This window comes from Podarcis liolepis, assembly GCF_965112155.1.
Source record: "Podarcis liolepis genome assembly, chromosome: 13".
NCBI lineage: Eukaryota > Metazoa > Chordata > Lepidosauria > Squamata > Lacertidae > Podarcis > Podarcis liolepis.
Genome location: NC_139573.1, coordinates 28,054,818 through 28,072,673, shown reverse-complemented (window position 1 = coordinate 28,072,673; position 17,856 = coordinate 28,054,818). Strand labels below are relative to the sequence as shown.

Sequence of the window (17,856 nt, the reverse complement as noted above, 5' to 3'; positions counted from 1 at the left end):
AACAAATGTTAGCAATGACTTTTCCCTGATTAAACATGTCAGTTTCGCCATCTCCACTAAGTCCATTATTTTAACAGCCATTCTTCTGTTGCTGGTAACAATGGGTCCTTCCATCTTTCTGCATATAAAAGTCTCAGAGCCGTAATCGTATATTGAAGCAAAGTTCCATAGTCCCGTCTGATGTCACTTTTCAAGGTTAGCAGTAAAGTGGTTTTTTTTATTAAATGACCCTTTGCTGCTCTTCTCCTTTTGTTTCAGAATCCCAACTCGCCCCGACGATCCAAGTCCCTGAAACATAAAAATGGTGAGTGCATTATGTGTGTTGGTTTTCTTCGCTCATTCCCTCCTTACATACTATAGCAGCATTTCCTGGGCTCCTTAAGCATACTTCTCTGTGTTAATTAAAATCTGGCATCCAAGTAGATTGGGGTTGACAGGGAAAGGCATAGTATGGATGGTCTTTAAATTGGTCTGACAGGTTGGGAGAGAGGGTTTTTTAAAACACACACACATAATTTGGAACTTTCAAATGGGGCCTAATACACCACATATGTGGCTATCTGGGATGATGATTATGTGTGTAGCAGTTCTTTAGACCAGATGCAGATGGAGCCAGTGGAAAGAGGGTGTTGCAAAAAATACCTGGGAACAGGTATTATGCAGGACAGCTCTGAGACCACAATGCAGAATGGGGAACCTGCTTGGAGATGCATGATAGCTCAGTTGGTAGAACATGAGACTCCTAATCTTAGGGTTGTGAGTTCGAGCCTCACATTGGGCGAAATATTCCTGTGTTGCAGGGAGTTGGACTGGGTGACCCTTGCGGTCCCCTCCAACTGTATGATCCTATGACACTCAGCCTATCCCTCAACTCATCACTTGCCCTTGCGTTCCTTCCTAATAAGCTTTCAGTGCTGCCGGGAGAGTAAAATGGGGAGAGGGGAACTTTGGGGCCTTCCAGATGTCACTGTACTCTGACATCCACCAGCCACAGCTCGCATGGTCAATGGTCAGTTACACTGAGAATTGTAGACCAGCAACATCTGGTAGTTGATAGTTTCTGCACCCTTGGAACAAAGTGAGCTTTTCAACTGCGCTGGATGCATATTATGCTGTGTTTGTGTGTGTGTTACTATACAAAGATAAAATATACCAGGCATGTCCAACCAGTCAACAACTTTGCTGAAGGCTCCCCCAAGAAAGCTCAACAAGTTTGGTCAATCCAATGGGTGTGTTTTTTTACAGTGGGAGTAGATCTCAGTCTCTTAGGAGTTGGACATGCCTGAAATATACAAATGAAATTCATGGTTTTGCATCCCAAGTTCTTGTTTTGTGCATTTCCTAAGGTGGAGGCCAGACATCACTATTAATATGCATCCTCTTTTTTTCTTTTTCTTTTTCCCCTTCCCTAGGGGAACTGAGTGGTAACTCGGACCCATTTAAGGTGAGTTTAGCTTGTCTCTGTAGCTCTCAACTTCTCGTGTCCCGCTTCAGAGGACTTCAGGAGACCATAGAGCTGTTCTGCGTAGCTGTCCACTGGGGTCTGAGTGGACTTTCAAGGGCCGCAGTATGGGAGCCACTGTGAATAGAGAATGCCCTTGGAGAATTGGGCCCAAAAAGCAATCGCTCTTATTTGTGTAACCTCTAAAGTGCCTTGGTCTGTGTGTATTCTGTTTCGATAGTATAACAACTCTGCTGGAATCAACTATGAAACGCTGGGCCCTGAGGAGCTCCGTACTTTGCTCACTACGGTGAGTACCAGAATTTCCTTCTGCCTCTTGCTCTCGTGCACCATCAGCTGCAAGGGTTGCCTGTTAACTATGACTTTCTTTGCTATTGGTCGTTGACTGCAATAAAAAGACTTGCTTACTATGGCTTCCTACCAGAACCTCTTTTGTGAAATCACAGCATCCAAGTCAGTGATAGCCGGAGGGCCCGTGACCTCTCTTAGCCAAGTCCCACGGTGTGTTCGGCGGATAGATTAGCTATTTGCAATGAAATACTACCTTTAATATTTATTTAGCCCCAACTGACTTGTTTGTTAGGGTGTGCGGAACAGGAACAGCAGAGGAGGCAGCACAGGCAAGGCTCTGTAGGGTTAGGTTTTGAAGCACAAGGTCAGCCTGGATAGCTCAGTTGGTTTAGAGCACGGGGCTGATAAACAGGTTGCAGGTTCAATCCCCGTATGGGACAGTGCATATTCCTGCATTCCAGGGGGTTGACTAGATGATCCTCAGGGTCCCTTCCAACTCTTAAAAGTCTGCGAAGGTTGCCGCAAAGGCCTTGACTAGCAACGTGGAGATGACGGTGGCTGACGGAGGTGTGAAAGAAAGCTGTGTGCGCAGGAATATATATTGATGCACTCTGTGAGCTGCTGCCTAGGCCTTGGCGTGGGTCCTCTCAGGTTTCCTTGTTTTTACCCCATGGAGTGGTATCGAGCTTGCCAGGGATCATGGCTTTACTCTCTTACCTTTCCCCTACTCTGAGTGGGAACGTTCCTCCACGTCTCTCTTCTCCACCTCCCAAGTAGGGTTGTTCATAGCTTCCTTGAGCCTCCCCTACCTCACAGGGCCACCTCATGAGTTCCCTTGCTTCCAGGTAGGCCATATTGGCTCACCCGCCTCCACATTCCCAATAACTTTCTATCCTCCTCCTTCAGCCCCTCTTGGAGCCACTGTAACTTTTGTTTTTATCCCGGCTGTCCTTCTGAGAACTCTACCTGCATTTAGAATGTTGCTCCTCAATTTCTGGTGGCAAAAATTATTCTTACAACCCCCTCCCCCCGTTTACTTTCCAGAATGTGTAAAAGTAAGAATCGCCTTCCATCAGAGCTCCCTTCCCGCCCCCCAATACATTTGCGTGAGGCACTGTTTTGAGTGCCACCTTGATTAGGAAAGGCCAGAGTGACAACATAAGCAGAGGTGAAATAGGTAGCCTTCTCTGAGAGGTGGGCACGTTTGGTTTGCAGGGAACAGCTAATAAATTCCTTATTCCTCAGTTCTATTATACCATACAGTTAGAGCATTAGTGGTATCATGCTTGGCTGAAAGGGGCCAGCCCACTTCTGTCATACTTGGTGGACTTTGATTTGTTCGCTTCTACACGCTTTTAATTTGTTGACGCCATATATTTCCTTCTCCGTAGCAATGTGGGGTGATATCTGAGCACACCAAGAAGATGTGTACACGGTGAGAGCAGCCCTTCCTTCTACTTTCTTGAGCCCCATAACCTCTTTCCGTTCCTCTGCCGGTGCAACCGTTCCCAGGTCACAAGGAGAGTGGGAGGTATTCACGACTGCCTGCTTGGGGTGGCTGGGTGGAAGTCCAGGTTAACTGCGATGGATCTGAAAGAACACCCACACCATGGTCCGTTCGCTGCCGTTGACTCAGAATTTACGCTCAGGGCCAAAACATGTCCTGAAAGCCAGGTTGGGGTGTGTGTGTATTTCCTGTTGGATTAGCTCGCAAACTGCTTGCACAGGCCGAAGGTGGAAGTGGAAATCTTCCCGACTCTTCAATATACCCTTGCAACTTGCTGTTGCTGGTTTGCCTGTCACAATGCACCTTTTTTTGCTGGTCATTTATCAGTAGCTTAAAAGGGAACTAGCTCTTAATGAGTTTGTGGAGGTTTCTTTGTCTGCTTGCTTGGAAGAGACAGGGAGTGGCCGCTAAGTCCATATAACACTGGTCCTGAAAGAACTACATTGGCTCCCAGCACATTTCTGAGCACAATTCAAAGTGTTGGTGCTGACCTTTAAAGCCCTAAATGGCCTCGGGCCAGTATACCTGAAGGAACGTCACCACCCACATCGTTCAACCTGGACACTGAGTTCCAGCTCTGAGGGCCTTATGGTGGTTCCCTCACTACGAGAAGTGAGGTTACAGGGAACCAGGCAGAGGGCCTTCTTGGTGGTGGTGCCCGCCCTGTGGAATGTTCTCCCATGAGATGTCAAGGCTGTGGAAGGATGTTGGCATTGGACTTGACTGCCTGTCGGGGTGATGGATAACTTCCTTCCCAGATGACAATGGGTGCCATGTGTTCAGTTGCCAAGTGCCCACCATAGTGCTTGCTGGTCTGCCGTTTATGCTCCCAGTTGATGGTTAATTGGGCTCATTGGTATCCATTTAAGCCCAGTGCTTGCGTGCTGCTTCTGATATCTTAACCCTGGTGAAGAGACTGGGAGTTGTCCACCAGCTTGTGTTTCCAACCTCCCTTCTACCATGAAAGTTTTGCCTTTGCTTCTCTTGTCAGCCTGAACACTAATGGGTTGGCAAATGTTGGTGTAAGACATAATTGTACACTATGGCTAAAACCTTATCAGAGAAGAGAGGGAAGTCTGAATATCATACAGGAGTGTACAGATCCACAGACCCATGCATTTGACAGGCAGTGTCGATGGTCCGCATGTGTAGCTTTCTGCGCTCAGTGTAGAGTATGCAGGATTGTGTACACCCCATGCTTTTTATATTTAAAAAGTCCATTCAAATTCTGTGATAAAAATTGGGCAGCTTGTATAAATTGTGAAATTAAGCTCTGTGACTTTTTTTTTTTAATTTTTGCATAACACTGGTGGGAAACCTATTATCCTCCAGACGGTGGACTCCAGCTCCCATCAGCCCCAATCAACATGACTAATGGTCAGGGTTTATAGAAGAAAAAACATCTGGGACGCCACAGATTCTCCATTTCCATCACACTGCCATGGAGAGGTTGTGGAAGCCCCATGTCTTTATGAGTAGAAATCCTGGTCAGCATCCTCACTCTGGCTTCTGAGGCTTCAACTGAGATTGCCCCACACTTGCAAGTCTCTTGTTTTGCAGCCATGAGAGCTACCAACTTGCTTTTAATGAAAGACAGCTGAGGTCCAAAAATCAGTGCAGTCCTGGGTTTATTACTGGACCAAGGGGCCTATCTTTTTTTAAAGGATGCTCCTGGTTGCATGTTCCAGCACCTGAATGAGCCCTGCATATGACTGGCTTAGTTACTCCCTTTCCGGAATAGCGCAAACATTCTTTACCGCAGTCCAAAGACCCACAGAAACAGTTTTGGAACGAAATACTGCAGGAACACAGGGAAAAGATTCCAAGGCAGTCACTATGCTTTATCCATTTCTGGAATGAATATCAATCCGTTTAGGAACAGGGAAACCTGTGTTTCTCAGCTTGTGCCTCATCCCTGACTTTTCCTGTTTTTCCTGCAGGTCTTTGCGCTGCCCCCAACACACGGATGAACAGCGGAGGTCAGTCAGAGTCTACCTCCTGGGACCTTCTGCGTAAGTGTGATGGGATGGAGGCAGGGCAGGTGTGGTGTAGGGAACCCCCCCCTCCCAAAAAAGTGTCATGTGATTAACACTTAAGTTCAGCTGGAAGGATTCTGGAGAAGGACTGTGCTTGCTTTTGTAAAAAAAAAAAAAAAAGCTGAATTCTTCAACTGACATAAATTGAGAATCTTTCTGTAGCTGATTAGCATAATTCTGCATAGGTGGTCAAGGGGAGGCGGCAGGACTGGGAGAAACCTTACTTGGCTATCCTGCTCTCTTTCGGTTGTAGTTTTGCAGCTGCGAAGCTTGCAGGTGTTTTTTGTCTCCTTTCTTAGTAAACCCACACTCAGTGCAGCATTTTGTGTTCCTTTGAAAGCACAGAATTCATTTTGTCTTGCCTGGGATATGCTGCCTGGATGGAAGCTATGCTGATCCAGCAGCAGCTCTCGCAAACGTGTCTCCTCCTTCATTGGCTAGTGTGCTTCAATACACAGCATGCATTGAGAGCACCCAGATTCTGTATACATTACTCACCTGAATGCATGCATGCGCTCTCTCTCCCTCTGTGGAGTGTTTTGCTTTGTGACGCTGCCTTGTTTCCTTTTTACTCTTGACATGGCTTTAAAACCTCAGCCGAGAAGCTGCAGAAGCAGCTGGAGGGGGGTCATCTTGTTCCTTCACCCCTTCTCATACATCTGCCCCTTTTCCTAGCTCACTTCCGGAGGCGGAAGGAAGTGTGGAGAACGACAGTTTTGACGTGGCAGAAAGTCAAGCCCTCATGAATAGACTGCAGTGGGACGGATCTTCAGATATCTCGCCTTCTGACTCGGCCTCATCGAAAGCAAGTAAGAATCGGACGGGGTGCCCAGTTAGAGCACGGCATAAGTTGGTGATGGACTGGGCTGCCATTAGTGCTGGGACGGCATGTTCTTTGTGCCTTTTCTAAAACAATCTTCCCCAAGAATCTCTTACAGTGGTATATCGGGTTACGAACTTAATTCGTTCTGGAGGTCCGTTCTTAACCTGAAACCGCTCTTAACCTGAGGCGTGCTTTCGCAAATGGGGCCTCCCGTGCTGCCGCATGATTTCTGTTCTCATCCTGGGGCAAAGTTCTTAACCCGAGGTACTACTTCTGGGTTAGCGGAGTCTGTAACCTGAAGCATATGTAACCTAAAGCGTATGTAACCCGAGGTACCACTGTACAAAGTGTTGTCAACAGAGGAAAGTGTCTATGAAACATACCAGAGGCTTAACGGGCACTTGCCTTCTTCTCCACCTCAGGTACAAACAACTCAGAGTCCCGCAAAACCAAAAAGAAGAAACCGCACATGAGCCTGGTAGGAGGTGCTCCAGGAATGAGCTCCAGCAAGAAGAAACTGAAGCCGAAGCAGCTTGCACCTCCCACCCCCAGCCTTTATGACGACATCAATTGAATAATGCTGGGATGAGGATAAAGAAAAGAGGGAGGAGGGGAGATGCCCCGGAACCCGTCCGACCCAGTTTGCGGGAAAGGAGCAGGACTGTCTCCTCTCAGGCACACCTTTTTATGAACTGTGAAGAGAGTTGGCTGCCTGTCTCCCTTTTCCTCCCAAGCCTCCAGCACACATTGCACAGCCCTTTGTGTCCACTGGATGTGAGAACGAAAGGACCGGACTGCTTTTGGTGCAGTGGGCACCCACCTCTTCCGGGGAAAAGCGGGGGGGGGGGGTGTTTTGAGGCGGGGCCTTGAAGATGAGTGACTCCGTCAGCCAGGGAGTCGCTGTTCTCTTTCCTCCCCCACCCCACCCCCCTCCCCGTTTCAACACGTCTATTTATTGTGATGTTAGTGGATGTTCAATCATGACTATATATACGGTGGCATCGTATCGCTTCGCAGCCCTGGAGACTGACTGGGCGGGGTGGTGTGTGTCAGCCTGCAGCCTTTTCGGCCTGGTTTGCGAGAGAATTAAAGGGTCTCTGGGGGGAAATGGAGAATGTCTGTTGCGCTTCAGTGCCTGCCCTTCCTTCTCGAGAGCCTCTGCTCCAAAACGGAGCCTCCTTTCCGTCGTGCGAAGGGGGCACCAGATCGTGAACCTGCCTCTGAGCTGCTGCGGTGGCGCTCCGTTGTTCAAAAGGCTGTCTCCGTGGCTGCTGTATCCCTCTTGCCCCCCTAAGCAGGAATAATGTTCTTGCTGCAGAGAGCAGTCCTCAGACGTCTGCACAACCTGAGCAAACTGGGATGGAGGCCGAAGAGAGGTTTGGTCTCGTGTTGCTGCTGTCACTACTGCCAAACGGTGTCTGCTTCCCTGCCAAATGGCATTTCCAAGACTGTTTATGAAGCAACATGGTGAATGGCTTTGATGATGTGGGCAGTCTCTCCCGGCGATGCATGTCAGGAAGCTGGTGCAGCTGTTTGCTTCCTAACTCTTCCTATACTGGGCACAAATCTACGTTTTGCCCAACCCTGGTGAGCCAATACCATAAGATTTGCAATGCTTTATACATACTCCGTATGCAGGTATGAATCTCCGTACAGCCCTAAAAATTGGCTGTAAATTTAGAATAGTTGGTTGTTGCTTTTTTTAATTAAAAAAATATGGCTCTGCAGTTTAACATCCCCCAGAAGATGTTAATGAAGGTCAAGCACAGGAGGGGCAGCGCTGCCTTCCCTACTATGGCCTGTGTGGGTCGATGAATCTAAACATAACCTTGCTGGAGTATTCGAGCCAATCTAAGTGTGCCTGGGTGGGGCAGTAGAAGAGATGAGAGGGAGGATGTATACTCTTAAGTGAGTACTTCCACCGCTCTCTCCCCATCTATATAAACCTCCCTTCCACCTCAATCCTGGCCTGAATTCTATTCCTTCTGTAAGCAGGTGCAGTTTTTAAAACGCCAGAAATCATGGTGGTCCTAGATGGAAACTTGAAATTGCAAAGTTGATTCTGGAAGGTGGAGTGTTGCTGGTTTTCATTGTGTGTCTCTGCTTCTCTCTTTTCTGGAATTTTGACAAGACTTAGAAAAGGGCATGTGCTGTCCAATAAGCTTTGTGCAAGCCCAGCCCTGACACCCCCAGCTTCTGAACATACTTAAAGGGAATTTCTCGTGTATTCTTCTTCCCTTTCCTCTATTCCAGAGAATGCAAATATGTGTGTGTGTTTGGGGGGGGGGAGGGAGAGACTAAGATTTTTCCTCCCATAAATCTGTTCTGTTGCAGCTACGCACATGCCTGCTTCAGCACAGCGATGTCTGCTGCTGATGCTGGTTTTTCAGGACTGAGCCTTTCGAATCTTTTCCTCCATTCTCATAGCAGCTGAAAAAGCCAGTTGGGTTGCAGATGAAAGTCCGCCTTTGCCACGGCTAAAATTCATGGGCTTAGTTCTGTAAGGAGAGGCTTCTCTGAGCAATCACTTCCTACAGTCCCAAAACAGAAAACTTTTCAGATGTTCAGCTGTTTGTACGGAGGGTCTCCGAAGAGCCTTGTGTCTTCCTGCTTTCTCCTTAGTTTCTCACACTTTTCCTGCCTGTGAGGGCCCAAATTGTGGCAGCCGTGTTTCCCTACAATGCAGCGTGGATGCTGAACCTGCAGTCACTGAGCAGGAGTGTGCGGCTGATGATGTTCAGCATGTCTGGAAGTAGAGGTAGCCTACACAGCAAGTTAACACCATTTCTAGTTTTCTCTCTCTTTCCCCACCCCCTTGCTCCTCTTCACTTTGCTTCCCTAGGCAAAAGGTACAAGGTATGCAGGGACTGTTCAGAGGATGAGGTAGCTTTTGCTCCACATGGAGCAAGAACTCCATGTTATTTAAAGGTAAATAACATGACCTGGAGCTCTAACAGCTGAATCGTACAGTTCTTTTGTCTTGAAGGGATGGATCCTGCACCACAACCAACCTTTTTTTTTTTTTTAAAGGTCACCTGTTTTCTTCTATGGCACTCCCTCATCATTAGAAACCTATGCTTCATGTTGTGCTTTAGCAAATGTTTTTGAAAACATGACTTGACAGCCTGTGCTATGCAGGCAATGATCAGCCTTGCACCCGCTTCTGACTTAACTAGTTGAACCGAATCATATCTTTCCAGGGAGAAATAGTAAGGAAGAAGAAGAGGTAGACTTATATTCAAACCAGGATCAGTTAACTTCTCTATGCCTGGCAACCAGTTGCTACCCCATTAAAATTATGTACCTGTAAAACTGAAGCGGCGCAAAAGTGGCCAGATTGAGGGAAAAGGAAGACCCCTGCTCAGCCTCCATGGTTGCAACTGAACCCTTTGGGATCATGTTGCAGATAACCTAAGAAGTGTAGCATCTGGGGAATTTTGAACATTAATTGAGGGAGGGGTAGGGTGGGGGAAGACCTAGGTCTTTTTATATATGGCTCTGTATCTGCACTTGCACCCTTTAATTTTTTTAAGGTAGGCCTGTTTCACTTGAAGAAGAAAAAACAAACCCGTGTATTCTATCATGAGTGGACTGTTGAGAGGTTTTTAATTTGTTGATGATGATGTACAAACTGCACCTGTGTGATATCTTTGAACATGTGCAGAAATCATTGGAGTAAGTACTGTACTGTGGTCTCTGAATTATTTTTTAAAACTTGTTTTGTGTATGTAATCTCAGCTTGTACAGGTAGGTAGCTAGATTTTTTTAAAAAAACAAAACAACCCTGTCAAATCTGTATTTTTTTTCTGCCCATCCATGGATTGCGGAATGCCTGTGTAAATAAACTGCAACTCTGCTTGGTATTTGAGCCTCAGGCTGTTCTTTGTTGTTTAGTCAATTAGTCTTGTCCGACTCTTCGTGACCCCATGGACCAGAGCACACCAGTCTTCCACTGCCTCCTGGAGTTTCGTCAAATTCATGTTGGTTGCTTCAAGAACACTGTCCAACCATCTCGTCCTCTGTTGTGCCCTTCTGCTTGTGCCCTCAATCTTACCCAGCATCAGAGTTTTTTCCAGAGAGCCTTCTCTTCTCATATTTGAGCCTCAGCTTCAGGATCTGTCCTTCCACTGAGCACTCACGGTTGATTTCCTTCAGAATGGATAGGTTTGATCTTTCTGCAGTCCATGGCTGCTGTTAGTTCTGTTAAATTGTTGCTTTCAATGCCTACTCAATCCTCATCTTGAGAGCTAGTGTTGAATCAGATCTTCTGTTGAAACCAGAGGGCTTTTTGCATTTACAAAAATGCAATTTTGGACAGCACCTGAAAGACTTGAGTGTGAGTGTGTGTCTAAAATAATCTACGTAATTGCCAAAAGGCAAGCATAAGCACATTGTGAAATCTCAAGAAGCTACAGAGCAAAAGCTTTGCAGGGTTGGGGAAGAGATGAGTGCGCTACAAAGCTCCTGCTCCCTCTCAAAAGCTAGAGTAAATCGCAGGAGCAAGCATGTATGTGCTAACTCAGAGTGCTGTCCAACTCCCAGAATGTTTAGCCTTTCTTGAAACAAAATTTGGAGTCTACATACAGCACACAATCTTGCTGTAAGGCTAGTTCTGGTTGAGTGTTGCAAGATTACTCCCATCATCTCTGAGTGCTGGCCATGCTAGCTGGGACTGATAGGAAGCAAGCAGGTAGAGAACTACAAGTTAGGCACCCCTGTTTTAGACTGTAGATCAGGGATGTCCATCCAACAGGTCGATCACAATCTATCGATCAATTGTGGGGCATCCCTGGTCGATCCTGATTTCCCCCCCCAAAAAAAGCTCAACAACTTTGGTCAATCCAATGGGGTAGATCACTGCCATTTTTTATAGTGGGAGTAGATAGCAGTCTCTTGGGAGTCGGGCATGCCTGGTGTAGATCATGTAGCAAAGCTGTTCCGAATTTGGTGGTGTGAAAAGCCTATATATGAAGAGAATATAGAGTATATAAAATTTGGGTATGGAAACTTCCCAGCTCTAGCAAAAGCCCTTTTAAGCAAGTAAATAACTAGACGTACGTATGTAGCACACCAAAGACTGGGGGGGGGGGCAGGGGGAAGAGTCCAATCTCTCCCAATTTACAAAAAGCTTCCCTGCCTAGTCATTTAGAGGCGATGCTTAATTGTCACAGGTAGTTACTCAGATGCCTGTTTTTATTTTCCTTCCTCTTAAAGCAGATTTGAACAAACTCCACAGAAGAAAACACGACAACATAAAATCTGCATGGATTTTTATAATACATTTCACACAGTGGATGTCAAGCGCAGGTTTAACTTAAAAGAATGATTTCTGACAACTTTTAATAAATGCCTTGATTTTAAAAGCCGGATCAGTGGTACAAATACTAGAGATTGATTTTGAGAAGTGGGAAATTACTTGGCACTGATAATTACCATCGGAAATATCTGAAGTTGGTTATTCAGTTCCAACTTAGGTTAGCAACCATGAGGCCTGAAATTTAATTAGCTCCCCCAACTCCCCCCACTTAAGAGACAAGTTGTGGGATTTAAAATACTTTAGCAAGCTCAAAGAGAAGTCGCCTACAACCTAGCGGAGAGGGGTGTAGTGATTACATTTACTAGTCCTGGTCTTTTATGTCAAATCATCACCTCTGACACAGAAGACAAGGGAAATTCAGCTTGCCTGTCTTCTGTCTGAAGCCCTCTCAGCCAATGACAGTGAATTCCAAGGAGATACATGTGGTTTCAATACTTGTAAGTCAACCTGGTTAACCCCCAAGTGCTGCCAATATTCTTCCTGTAGACAGTTAAGAGGCAAACCATGCAAGCATCTTGTTTACTAATGGCATTCTGGATCATAATCCTTGCAGAGTGTGCACATGCAAATGGCCCTCTTTGGAGAGGGCTCTTCTTTTCTACAGCACAGGGGTAGTGTGAGCATCTCAATGGAGTCCGTACAGTAAGAAGTGGCAGGTGTCTTCAGAACAGTTCAAGGTGCATGTATCTTGGCAAGGTGGGAGGGGAGAAGGCAGGTGTCTCACTAGTTCACAGTGTGTCACTGTGTAACTACCATGTAATTAGTGGCGGTGAAATGGAGAGAAGCATGAGCCCAAAGATCATTCCATTCATGCTTTCCAAAGCAGTAGCAGCAGCAAACTAAACAGGCAAATGCTTAGGTGGAGAGCCCGTTTCCTCTATTGCGGGGCTCAGAAGTCTTAAGAGCATAAGGGACAGGAACTGTACTTCAGTACAAATGGGTTCTCTACGATAATCATCACCAAGTTCCAAGTCCTAGTAGCTGTGGAGGAGAACGTGGCAGCCAAATCTCTCTTGGAGGCCTAGAAGCCGGACGACAGCAAGGCAATGCTTCTGACAGCTGAAAGGATTCGATCCTGAGAGTAGGGGGAGATCAGAGCAAACACCTGTGGCCCTGCTCTCTTCTATACTTGTCTCGTTCCCCTCTTCTAGCATCACTCTTCAAAGATACCCAAATGCTGTAGCGATAGAAAATGTAGAAATTAAGTACAATTTTTCAACTCAAAGGTTTTGTGGAGCTCTAACCTCCATCAGCGGAGAATTCTGGATAAGAGCTTTATATGTCCCTCACAGGGTATGAATGAGTGGAAGTACGAAACAGAGAGCACTCAAGATTTGGCAGCTAAGGCCACTCCCTCCTTCCCCATGGCTGCTCATCGTCCATACATCCCGAAAACAAGGAAACTAAAAAAGACAGTCGCCCCAACCAAGGAAATGGTGGCCGGGGCTGTGAATAACTGCCGGTAGTTGATACGGAAATACCAGATGACCGCCAGCATCACCACAAAAATGGGAATCATCAGGTTGCCCATGCTCAAAGTGATACCGCCAGCTTCCGATGGTGCAACCACTGGGTCAGGCATGGCGGAGGTAGCAGTCTGAGACAGATGACAGTGGATTACGCAATTGTCCAGGATATTGAGAGAGCGAAGAGTCCGTGCCTGGTCCTGAAGAAGCTGGCCCTGGTAGATAAACTTCATCTGATTCTCCCGGCCTGGGAAGTACTTGCTTTGGAGAGAAAAACAAGGAAATGAACATCTAGGTCAAAGAGAGAGAGAGGGAGGGAATACTGATGGGACTGCTTTTAAATGGGCGTTATGGCGAAGACTGAGGAGAGTTGTAGTACAAAATACCTGCAGGGCATGATGTTGTGGGGTAAGGCCGCTTCAAAATAAGCAACAACATACCTCGCTACCCTATAAATAAATGTGTTCACAAGTAGCAGATCTCATAGGGGATGTGGAAGTTGGTGGGGTGCAGGAAACGGGGGGTGGGGGGATTTCTGCATGCTGGATCCTAGTAGCCTGGCAGCACTTCCTGGAGCGCCCATGGCTCACATCACCCCAGGGGTATTCCAAGAAGTGCTGCTGGGCTGGTAGTCGGTGCACAGAAGTCTTGCACTGCTGTGAGTGCGCTTGGAGGTCTCAAAGTTTTAAGAGGAATAAACCTCCACCCCAACCACTTTGTAGGCTAATAAACTACACACAACTCTTGCTATTTACCTACCCACCCACCTACCTGCAAAGCTTTCTTTGAAGATTTCCCACTCTTTGGAAACATTTTTTGTTCATCTCCCGCCCCCATCTTCAAATGTGTAGTGCTGTTTTTTAAAGGTCAGGTGAATGATTCAGCTCAGCAGACTGCTGTGCAACATGCTTCATGCCATTCAAAGTGAATAGGGTTCATCTGCTAGCACTGCTCGCAGCTGCATATAATGCATTGGTTCCTTATAATCAGTATGCCAGAACCACCCTCCACTAGTCTCCTTTGGACAGAACCTCTTTATGTGCAAAACTAAAACTTATTTCACAATACTGAAGAAAGTATACAAAAAAATGTCAGCCATAAGTATCCAAGACAGCATTTACCTGCATGATCCTCTACATTATTCTTTCTCATTGTATTGTGTCATCCAGAATCATAGAACTGTAGAGATGGAAGGGACCCGCAGGGTCATCTAGTCCAGCCCCCTGCAGTTGCAGGAATCTGAACTAAAGCATTCATGACAGATGCCCATATGATCTCTGTTTAAAAACCTCCCATGAAGGAGAATCCACAACCTCCCAAGGGAGTCCGTCCCACTGTCAGACAGCTCTTATGCCAGAAAGCTATTCCTGGTGTTTAGTTGGAATCTTCTTTCTTGTAACTTGTGCTAAAGGTTTTTTTTATGCACATTTTAATGATCAGTGACTAAAGATTTTGAGATGTTGCATCCTGTTTATCAAACCTTTTCTTATCAATGGTTTGAACACATGTATAGATGATGTACTTGTGCAAGTATTTCTTTTGGCTTTCAGTTGTTTAGTACTGTTGACAATATATGAGACAAACCATTTTACTTACTTGCTTTAACTGGAAATAAACCAGGTTGCATGTTACTCACTGTTAATATGTGGACACAACACTTTGGACATGCATATTTTATTCATATTCAACACCACTCACCTCTTGAGGATGCCAATGGTGTCTTCTGGCTTCACAATGGCCACCTCCTCTGTGTCATTGAGGAATTTGAGGCGCACCTTGATAAATCCTGGGTTTGGTTCACTCTCCTCCATGACAGGCACAGCTTGTGGAACTCTCTGGTTCTCTTGGGAATCAGCAGCAACAGAAAAGGTCCTTTGGGACAGGCCCTGAATGTCCAACAGACGGTCTAAGGTAGCATCTGAGCTACTGCTGCTGTCTCCTTGCTCAACTGCAGGACCTGCATCAGAAGCAGGACCCTCTTCTGCCTTCTCTGCAGCCCCTTCTGCAGCACCTTGGGGCTCCGACTGCTCTGACACCGAGTTCCCCACGTAGCGTTCAATGGGGCTCAAGTGGATCACTGCTGAATCTCCAGTAGCCACAACCGTTCCCAGAAGATGGCTGCCACCATCCGCCACATATGTGGAAAGCCAGGCCAGGACCAAGGCCATGATAAGGACCACGACGCCAGCCACAACAGTGACTTCATCCCCCACACCTTCAATGATGGTCACTTCAAGGGGCTCCATCTCTTAGCTTTAGAGAACGGGGGAGCAACAAGGATAGCAGTTCTGGCCTTGACAGCAGAGGGAAATTCAGATGGCATCTGATTAGGATTTCAGTCCCATGTCTCACTGCAGTTTTTAATTAAGGAGAAAGAGAGACAGTGGTTTTTACCCCTGGTTTTACCTGCTGTTTTCAGTTTTCCTGTTTCTCTGAATGTTACATAAAATAGGCATCAAAGTCAGAGAGGCACAATACATAGTTCTCAACCTAGTCCCGTGAGATTTAGCCCCTACCTCAGTCATGACCTCAAGCAGCCTTGGGCAAGTTGCTATCTCAGCCTCAGTTCTCCAGTGGTAAAATGGAAATGAAAAGGTGTTGCAAGGATAAACAAGACAATGTACAAAATACTTTACAATCTGTACAAACATGGATTGATGATATATACAGTGGTGCCTCGCAAGACTAAAAGAATCCGTTCTGTGATTCTCTTCATCTAGCGGTTTTTTCGTCTTGCAAAGCAAGCCCATTGACGGATTAGCGCTATTAGTGGCTTTTAGCGGCTTATCAGCTTATCAGATCAGCTGATAAGCGGCTTAGCGGCTTAGAAAAAGGGGGGGGGGAGAAAAAACCCGCAGGAACTTGCAAGACATTTTCGTCTTGCGAAGCAAGCCCATAGGAGATTCGTTTTGCGAAGCACCTCCAAAACGGAAAACTCTTTCGTCTAGCGAGTTTTCCGTCTTGCGAGGCACTCGTCTTGCGGGGCACCACTGTACTTAGTGAGAAAGAGGATCTAGAAAACAGAGCAGTTAAGATTGGATGCTGATGCACACTATCTTTCCAACAAATCATCAGATTTCTGAAGACCTGTTTCTTTGTATTCCAACAAATCTTTTTTTAATTTATCAGCTTGGCACATGTTATCAGGAGTAAGATATCAAGCAGCCAAAATTTATATGACTTAAGGACATACTTATAGGGACTAGGTTTATTTGTTTCTTACTTACCAAGCGGGATTTAGATCTAATATTTGTAATAGAAGCCAAAGCTTGTAGGCTGAAGCCTTGGTTATTCCACTAGATTGTAACCTAAGACCTTCACATCCTCTTGTCTGCTAGCCTCCCTGTCCAATATTAAAAAATAAAACTGCCTCCAGGTTAAGAGAAGTTTCCATTTGCAGAACCAGTTTGTGACACAAAACTATGTCTTCATGGAAGCGCCTGGGGAAGATTAGTTCACAGAAGTACATTACATTACTCTGTGCTGGTTGTACTGGTTTTCAATAGATTTTCAGCCCAATTCAAGGCAGTACTTTTGATCTATAACGTCTTATAATGTCAATACGGTGAAGAAAGCAGATTACTTGGGGGAAAGAGACAGCTATGATTGAGTATGCTTTCCTCAGTGAAGCAATTCCCACTACTTATCTCCATGCCAGAAAAAATATCTTTAATTTCTTGTCCAGTTGACATTAAAAGGAGCGGGGGTGGGGAGTGGCAGAAATATACTACCCTCTATCTCATTAGGATTTTTAGGATTGACCCAGACCACCCCCTTATCCAATGATGGAAAAAATACATGTGACAGGCAAGAATTAGCCTCCTGCCATTGACTCTGATGGCCTGCTGGGGAAGTAGCCACAGTAAACAAAAAACTGGGGCACATTAAGTTTCCATTGATAAGGGAGGGAGCAAGGAACCAACAACTTGGCATGACATAAGCACTTCATGACATAAGCACTCCATGTAGTCCTCCTATTTGCACGATATAGCACAGGTGATTTCCATGTCCTCCTTGGCCCCCAAGGAAGTGTATGCTAGCTGAGAGCTTTTCTGTTTTGCCCAAGTGCCTCAACCTGCCTTTTGCTGGGTTCCTGCTTCTTCCTTCTAGGAAGCCTTCAAGGAGCCTGTCCTCAACTCCTGTCTTTTAGCCTTGCTCTGATGTTCCCCATCACCTTTGATCCGGCCCCAGGTTTCAGCAACCGTCTCCCGGGTATTAACTTCTATGGGCATTGCCCCTGCCCGATGCCCCCCCCCGCAAGGTTTCCTTCTCCATTCCGTTCTCCCTCTTAGGCTTCGCCATGAGTTTTGCTTCCCAAGTTAAAAACAAAACAAAGAGCCCACTAGGCGGGGGGGGGGGGTGTTGCTTGGGGAAGGGACGTGGAGCCTCGCCAGTGCAAAGGGAAGCAGCTTCAGGGCCGCGCGAGGTGACAGAAAGGAGGCAGGGCGAGGAGGAAGCGGGGCCAAAAAGCAGCGTGCAAACGAAAAGGAAAGGTGCCGGGGCAGAGGAAACGCTGCCCGAAAGAGGGGCGGAAAGTTCCGACATTTCCGCGGGCTGGAAAGCGAAGGCAAGGGCGGAGAGGCGCCGAGGGGAAGGAGGTCCGGCCGAAAGGGCAGCAGCAGCAGAGCGGGGAGCGCAACCGGGAGGTGCCGAGGGACTTCCCGGGGGGGAGAAGCGGAAGGGCCCGCTTCAAAGGGGTGTCGGCCCCGGAGCGTCAAGCTGGGGGCCCGCCGGGAACCTGTCACTCACCTGCCCGAGAGCCCTTTCTTCCCCAGAGGAAACGGTTACGTCACTAACGCCCGCTGCTCACGTCACTTCGAGGCGCGCGAGGTTGCCAGGATGGAAGGCCGCGGTTGCCATAGCAGCGGCTGTGGAAGGGAATGGGTGACGTCTATATTAGGCGTCCAAGGCGTATTGCGTACATTTATCATTTTATATACAGTACTATCCAGCT

The 17,856-nt window shown here is 46.8% G+C and overlaps 2 protein-coding genes and 1 long non-coding RNA gene across 7 annotated transcripts in view; 2 read left to right on the top strand and 1 right to left on the bottom strand.

Annotated features, from left to right (window-relative positions):
* Window positions 1–9,982, top strand: part of ATXN7L3 (ataxin 7 like 3) — a 28,434-nt gene extending 18,452 nt beyond the window's left edge. For 3 of the 4 annotated variants that reach the window (XM_083471679.1, XM_083471680.1, XM_083471681.1), the window contains exons 7-13: window positions 259–304; window positions 1,413–1,444; window positions 1,683–1,751; window positions 3,145–3,188; window positions 5,201–5,272; window positions 5,972–6,105; window positions 6,542–9,982. In XM_083471679.1, the coding sequence (XP_083327805.1) occupies window positions 259–304; window positions 1,413–1,444; window positions 1,683–1,751; window positions 3,145–3,188; window positions 5,201–5,272; window positions 5,972–6,105; window positions 6,542–6,693 (549 nt within the window). In that variant the 3' untranslated portion in view covers window positions 6,694–9,982. The remainder of the gene's footprint in view (window positions 1–258; window positions 305–1,412; window positions 1,445–1,682; window positions 1,752–3,144; window positions 3,189–5,200; window positions 5,273–5,971; window positions 6,106–6,541) is intronic. The other variant, XM_083471682.1, reaches the window with a different exon arrangement.
* A 1,390-nt stretch (window positions 9,983–11,372) lies between these two features.
* TMUB2 (transmembrane and ubiquitin like domain containing 2) lies at window positions 11,373–17,768 on the bottom strand. Of its 2 annotated transcripts, none has more exons than XM_083471596.1 (3): window positions 17,652–17,768; window positions 14,601–15,253; window positions 11,373–13,163 (listed from the first exon to the last, which is right to left on the bottom strand). In XM_083471596.1, the coding sequence occupies exons 2-3, from the start codon at window positions 15,146–15,148 to the stop codon at window positions 12,809–12,811; spliced, it is 903 nt and encodes a 300-aa protein (XP_083327722.1). In that variant the 5' UTR covers window positions 15,149–15,253; window positions 17,652–17,768; the 3' UTR covers window positions 11,373–12,808. The 2 variants fall into 2 exon arrangements, with proteins under 2 accessions (XP_083327722.1, XP_083327723.1); XM_083471597.1 differs by lacking the exon at window positions 17,652–17,768 and adding an exon at window positions 16,978–17,627 and having other exon boundaries at window positions 14,601–15,249.
* On the top strand, window positions 15,252–16,286 carry LOC310691719. The gene is made up of 2 exons (XR_014518541.1): window positions 15,252–15,574; window positions 15,903–16,286. It is a non-coding gene; the product is annotated as an uncharacterized lncRNA (long non-coding RNA).
* Window positions 17,769–17,856: the final 88 nt, after the last annotated feature.

Excerpts from the sequence above, each read along its gene's own strand:
- TMUB2 (XM_083471596.1), bottom strand. The coding sequence starts at position 15,148 with ATGGAGCCCCTTGAAGTGACCATCATTGAAGGTGTGGGGGATGAAGTC. Across the intron at positions 13,164-14,600 it reads ACCATTGGCATCCTCAAGAG|CAAGTACTTCCCAGGCCGGG; the intron begins GTGAGTGGTGTT and ends TTCTCTCCAAAG.